Source organism: Anoplophora glabripennis, unplaced genomic scaffold (assembly GCF_000390285.2).
Source record: "Anoplophora glabripennis isolate ALB-LARVAE unplaced genomic scaffold, Agla_2.0 scaffold4304, whole genome shotgun sequence".
In the NCBI taxonomy this organism is placed as follows: domain Eukaryota; kingdom Metazoa; phylum Arthropoda; class Insecta; order Coleoptera; family Cerambycidae; genus Anoplophora; species Anoplophora glabripennis.
Window position 1 is genome coordinate 1 of NW_019420390.1, and position 6,437 is coordinate 6,437.

Sequence of the window (6,437 nt, forward strand, 5' to 3'; positions counted from 1 at the left end):
ACATTTTTCACAATATAATCTTGTGCTTTTTCATTTTAAATTTGAAAAATGCTTGCATTTTTAAATATTGTAAGCGTACCAGGAAAATATTTTTAATTGTCAATGTGGTTGGTACGTGGATACGTTGGAAATGAATTGAAAATAATATATAAGACAGTAATAAGACCAATAGTTGTTTATGTGAGCGAAGTATGGAAATTGAATACAAAAGAAGAACACTCTTTGGAAATATTTGAGAGAAAAGTATTGAGGAAAATATATGGAAGAAAGGAAGAAGGAGAGGTATGGCTGAGAAGAACAAACGAGAAACTGATGAGAATATACGGGGAGCCATTAATAACAAACGTGACTAGAGTACAAAGATTGAGGTGGCTGGGAGACGTAGGAAGGCTGGAGAGAAGGAGAGAGACCAACGAGAAAAGTACTAACGGGGAGGAGAGGAAGAGGCAGACCTCGGACGAAATGGCTACAAGCGGTGGAAAGGGACTTGGATGAAATGGGAATCGGGGACCGGAGGAGAAGAGTAGAAAACAAAAAGAAATGGAAAAAAATGTGCAACCAAGCCATGAGCTTTCTTGGCTCGCAGCGCTGATTATACTACTACTAGCATCTTCGTACTACAAAATCGATACATTTTATTTTATTTATTTAAAAACCGGAAAACAAATGTCTTGAAATTTACTAAATGTTTTACAATAATACCTGTTTACATTTGTTCCGTAGGACAAATCTGCTGCATGTACACGTGGTGTGCATCAGCAGGTTAAGCGCTGTTGTCACGTTGTGATGAAACTCCCCAATATTAATACTAATCTTACGCCTTTCTAATATACAACTTTTTTGTTCATTTATGATTACTCTACCTCATGCTGAAGTAATGGCAGTCAAATTTCTTACACCCTTTAGGCGATTGTTTTTTTTAATGCGAAATCGTGCTTGTAAATACAGATAAGAACAAGACTACATTAACACAATATTCTGTTTCACCGGCTGGTGGTTGGTGTAATTTTTCAAGAGATTTTATTCAACCAATCAGTTCATATTATCTCGAGCGTGAACGTTACGGTTTAATATTGTTCATTGTAAAGGAATCATTAATAAAGGTTTAAGTAAGTTTTTGGAATTTTTCGTTGCCAGTACCAACTCTGCAATGTTGGTTGCCTAAACTCGGCGATCACATGGCTTGCAATCATTTATGAAGGCTATGTATATTTGTATGAAATATTTACAAACACGAAAGGAGGAATTAAATTAGATACGAATGCATTGTACAACAAGGCTACATTTTACTTTGTTGCTAAAGTTTAAAATACAGCAAAATCAATAAACTTTGCTTCCCATTATCATAATTCTTATATTTTCTATCGCACGATGACTGTGTTTTATACGCAATAACTTATATTCAATTTCTTTTACATTTAGGGTGACTCGACCAGAGAATGAACAGTACCCAGTAACTGAACAGAACAGGCATTTTATTTAAATATTAAGGTTACTTTAGGATTGCCGAAATTCGTATTTCCCTCTATTTTTCTTCGAAACTGCGCTTTAGAATGTTCATTCGCTGGAATATTTTTCAGTATGCTTTAAACTGCTCAGTAGTTCATTGAGTGTAGACAAGTCAGAGTGTGTTGTTGTGGCGGCCATTTTAGCTAAGATCAGTCAAAGAACATAACAACTTTTAAAACTGTTTGTGTTGTATAAAACGTTAAACATAATAAAGCTTCTCTACTAAAGCTATAGTTAATTTAATTATAAAGCCAATTTTACAAAAAGTTATCTAATTGTCATACCCATTTTCATAACATACCACCTGTTTTATAACTAGCAGTCAAACCTATGTCAAATCCAGTAAATGAACAGGCCGTTCATTTACTGGGTTGGGCGCGATTCTTAGAAATAAGCAAAAATGATTCTTAAGACCTGCTACATTAAAGTAAAATTTTTCAGGGTCACATAATATTACCATGGCATGTAGAAATCCAGTAAATGAACAATAAGAACTAGCGTTCATTCACTAGTCATTTTACTGTTCATTTACTAGATTTATTATAAAATTATTAAAAGTAGTACCTACAAATGGTTATCTTTTTGTAAATTGTTCTTATTGTTTTATTAACAACAACATTAAGGTGGCCGTATCCCTGGCCGAGAAATAGTCAAATTTCTGGCTTCCTTAGGTAGGTACTGAAATCTTGAAAAATAAAACGTGTGCAACAAAAGTAAGCAATAAAATCCTTGATGTTCTGTTTATTCATTGTGACTATTTAAATTTACTTAAATAAAATAATAACTTTAAAAAAGCGTTTGTAAAACATGCACTTACTGTTATTCTAACCTTACAATTTAAGTATTATTTTCACATACTTACTAATAAATAAAAGTAACGTAGGGCTAAACAACTATATGTTATAAGAACATTTACATGTAGAAAGTATTTGAAACACTAACGGTTAATTTTGATAATGAAGTTTCGAGAGAATTATCCATTCAAAATAAATTGGACTGTGAGAAACTTTTCAATCTAATCCTAGAAAATGTTTTTAATATTGAATAGAATATATAAATACTACATTATATAAAACACATAACATGTTAAACAAGACAAATAACAAAAATAATAACAATAACGAGAAGGGTATCCATGTTGTATCGAATATTTTAATAGAGACGAATCAAAATGATACAAAACCTGAAGATATTTGGAAAAAGCATTTACACTGGGATAAACCAGAAGACTAATAAAAAAAACAAGCTCCAGTCGTTCCCGTACACTAATGCCATATGCAATTACTTCAAATAAATGTTTTCATCAAGTTTCATAATGATCAACAGAGAAAAAAAACACGAAAAGAGGACGATATAATAAGAGAGAGAAAATTAGAGAAAAAAGAAAAAGAACCAAAATAAAAATAAGGAAAATAGGAAAGAGGGCCCAGAAAAGGTCAAAAAACAAAGAAAAATATTTAGATGAAAGAAAATGAGGAGACATTACACTCATTAGACAAAACTGAAAGTATTATTAAAAAGAGAAAATTGGAGATAGGTTGAGAAGAAAAAGACATAAAGCAGAAGGAAGAAGAAAATAAGAAAGGGCAAGAACCAAAGAAACATATAGAACAACGCAGAAGAATAAGTGTTCAAGAGAATGAAAATTAAGGAGTTTTCAGACGAAACAATCACTGTAGGTAACTATGTTATTGTGAAGTACTGGAATAGGAATTACCCAGGTGAAGAAGACTACGAAAGAAGTAATCTACGATCAGAAGTAAAATTGTTAAGAACATTTCAGAACCCACCACGGATATAATATTCGGGTTGGGTTCTCAATTTTAATTTTTAATAACTGTACTTGCTGTAGGTAGTTCTGTAGGCGTTAGTTTCATGTTTTGTTACTTTTTATACAAAAATAAATAACATGTTCATTCACTGGTTTATCTTTGTTCATCAACTGGGTACTTATGTTCATTTACTGGTGATTTGGCATTTCTATCAAAACTAATTAAAAAATAAATACAAGAATTAACTTTCTATAGTTGTGTCTGGGTTTTTAAAAATTTAAAATAATAGGGCTTACTAATCGTATTGAAATATTTGAATTTACTATGACCCTAGTATCTGTAATCTAAATTCAAAGTGATAATATGTCTTATTTGTTCATTCATTGGTCGATTGACCCTATAACATAATAGAAGTGCATTTAATTCGCAATCGAAAAATCATTATTATTCTGTAGACTTAAGCTCGCAATCTCTTCATTTGTTTCTCCACAGCGCAAAAGTATTTTCTGAAAAAGTAACAAAAACCAACATCAGGTAAATTTACTGCACTTTATATGATGTAAATTAAGATTTGTAACAATTTATAAAAACAGTAATTTGTACACATTCCACAGCCTTTTTAATCACATACATTACTAAATATTATCTAACGTCGTTTACACATAATGGTCAAGAGTCTGTGTCATTCAGAATTGTTTTAAGGAATTGATTATTAAAAAATGTCGCATATATTTAAATACATGTTATTATGTTAACTCTAGAAAATTATATTAAAAAAAAATTGTAATAGTTAGTAAACTAGATAAGTATTAAATATATATCACTGAGTTGTGCAATAATAATGAACAACACAATACATATTCATTCCCAAAAGACTGTTTTGTTATTGTATTGTACACAAAAGTATATGTTCATATGTAAATATAGAATAAATGAAATTACTACCTCCCCGTACAAAATTTTAAAACTTCTGATCAGTAAATCCCGTGTACCCTATCTAATACCCGAAACACTATTTTTTATTTAAACAGTCACTGTTACATTTAGAGCTTGTACCTTTAACTATTCTCTAAACTCTAAACCAAAATTTATGTCACATTCCAACTTACATTTTTAGAATTTATTAGAACTATTAGTGGAAAAAATGGAAAATGAAACAAAAAAATAATTAATAGCATGGGTAAAGGGTAAAACATGCAATGTTTTAATCATTAATCATTACAATTATTATTTAATGAATATGATAAATACGTGATCACACATTTTCTGTAAATAATTTCGTTGACCAGTTTTTGTGCAACAAACAGAGAAGAACAACGGTCTAATTAACGGACTTACACTTTGTTTATATGAAAAGGTAATTGGTTTCGTGTTTCATTTGTTTACAGTATAAGGCCCGGTACTTGGAATCTCGGTTAAGGCTTGATTAACTAATCAGGCGATTAGACTGTGATTATACTTTATAAAATAAATCTACAAATGTACAGTCTAATCGCCTGATCAATTAATCAACCTTTAACCGAGACTCAAAGTACCGAGCCTAAATATATAAAATAATATAATAACTAAAATAAAAGTAACCACTTATAATTTTTATTAAAATACAGCGAGCTATTTAGTCCAGTCGAATTAGAGTTTGAACGTAAAAAAATAATTAATAGTCATTTTATTGCACTTTATGACGAGGAAAGGTATCTAGAATGATGTCAAAAAACTAACTCAAATGACGCTAATTTGGCAAAAACGGTCAATCCAATGACCAATATGTGTGTCAAAAGCGTTAATTAATTTCGTTCTAAACGTGAATTTTAGAAGTGAATATCGTAGATATAGATTCTAATTGATTCAAACAAATGTATCGAAAAATAAAAATTTGAAAAAAGTTAAAATTAAGTTGTTCTTTACAACTAACAAAGCAGAATGTGCAAAACAGGGTTGTTAAAAATAAAAATAAACAAATAAATAAATAAATGGTTCCAGGATCAGGCAAAAGTCGCTCGAGAATTCTCTCTTTTTGCATTAAATAGAGCTCATTTTTACGGTAATTAAAAAAAATAAATCACCTACGCCTCTTTATTCCCAAGACAGCTATTTTTTAGCCTTAATTGTTAACTAACTAACGGTAACTAATTAATGTAAACTTTTAGTGTTCCTAACGTGTTTGAAGTATCAATATAAAAGTTGAAAATAAATTGCCTTAATAGTTTTAATTAACAATTAACGTTATAAAAAAAGCTATCTTGTGAACAATGGTGATTATTTTTTTAAATCATTGTAAAAAATAAGCTCTATTTAAAGCAAAAAGAGCGAATTTCCGAGTGGTTTTTGCCTGACCCTAGGACAATTTATTTATAACGCTGTTTAGCACTCCTATTTTGTTAGTTGTAAAGAGCAACTTAATTTCAACTTTTTGAAATTTTTCTTTTTCGATACGTTTCTTTGGATCAATTAGAACCTATATCTACGATATTAACTTCTAAAAGTAACGTTTAGTAATTAAACAATTAGTTGCAAAAAACGAACGATATAAATTGAAACTTGGAGTAACAATTTCACGGTCAATTGAATTGACCTTGGACATATATGTTGTTCATTGGATAGACTGACCATCATTCCATCAATATCCATCGATTTTTGTGCAATTTTTTAAAACTGATTTTTACGCGTTCGAACTTTATTTTACAGAAAACAAATTGGTGAAATATGACATTAGGTACCTTTCAAATTGTGTGTTATTTAATTGCATACAACAAAAACATCCAATTTTCCGATAGGTCATCTAGATTTTCGTGGGCNTGCACTGAGAACAACTGTCAAATACGTACTGTTTATTTCACTAAACATCAACCAACTATTATAAGAAAATACACGTTTTTGCAAAATAAGAAATAGGTTAAAAAACATAAAACATTCCATATCTCCGCAACCGTTACTTTGCGGATAGTTGTATCTATGTTTATTGAGACTTTTCTGCTTATTTTTGGTTCATACTATGACCTCCTTATATATTTTACACTCTTTTAACACCCTGTATATTAATGATTTATTTGGCCTACTTACTAGTGGAGAGGTTATAGGCTTTGCAGACGATACAGCTATCTTCCATAAAGGTAACACTTGGGATGAACTGAAAGAAACTGTGGAAAGTGAATTGTC

General features: G+C 30.4%; 1 protein-coding gene across 1 annotated transcript; it reads left to right on the top strand.

Moving 5' to 3' along the window:
* The first annotated feature begins 102 nt into the window (after positions 1-102).
* LOC108916522 lies at positions 103-495 on the top strand. The gene has a single exon (XM_018722797.1). The coding sequence runs from the start codon at positions 103-105 to the stop codon at positions 493-495; it is 393 nt and encodes a 130-aa protein (XP_018578313.1).
* The last annotated feature ends 5,942 nt before the right edge of the window (positions 496-6,437 follow it).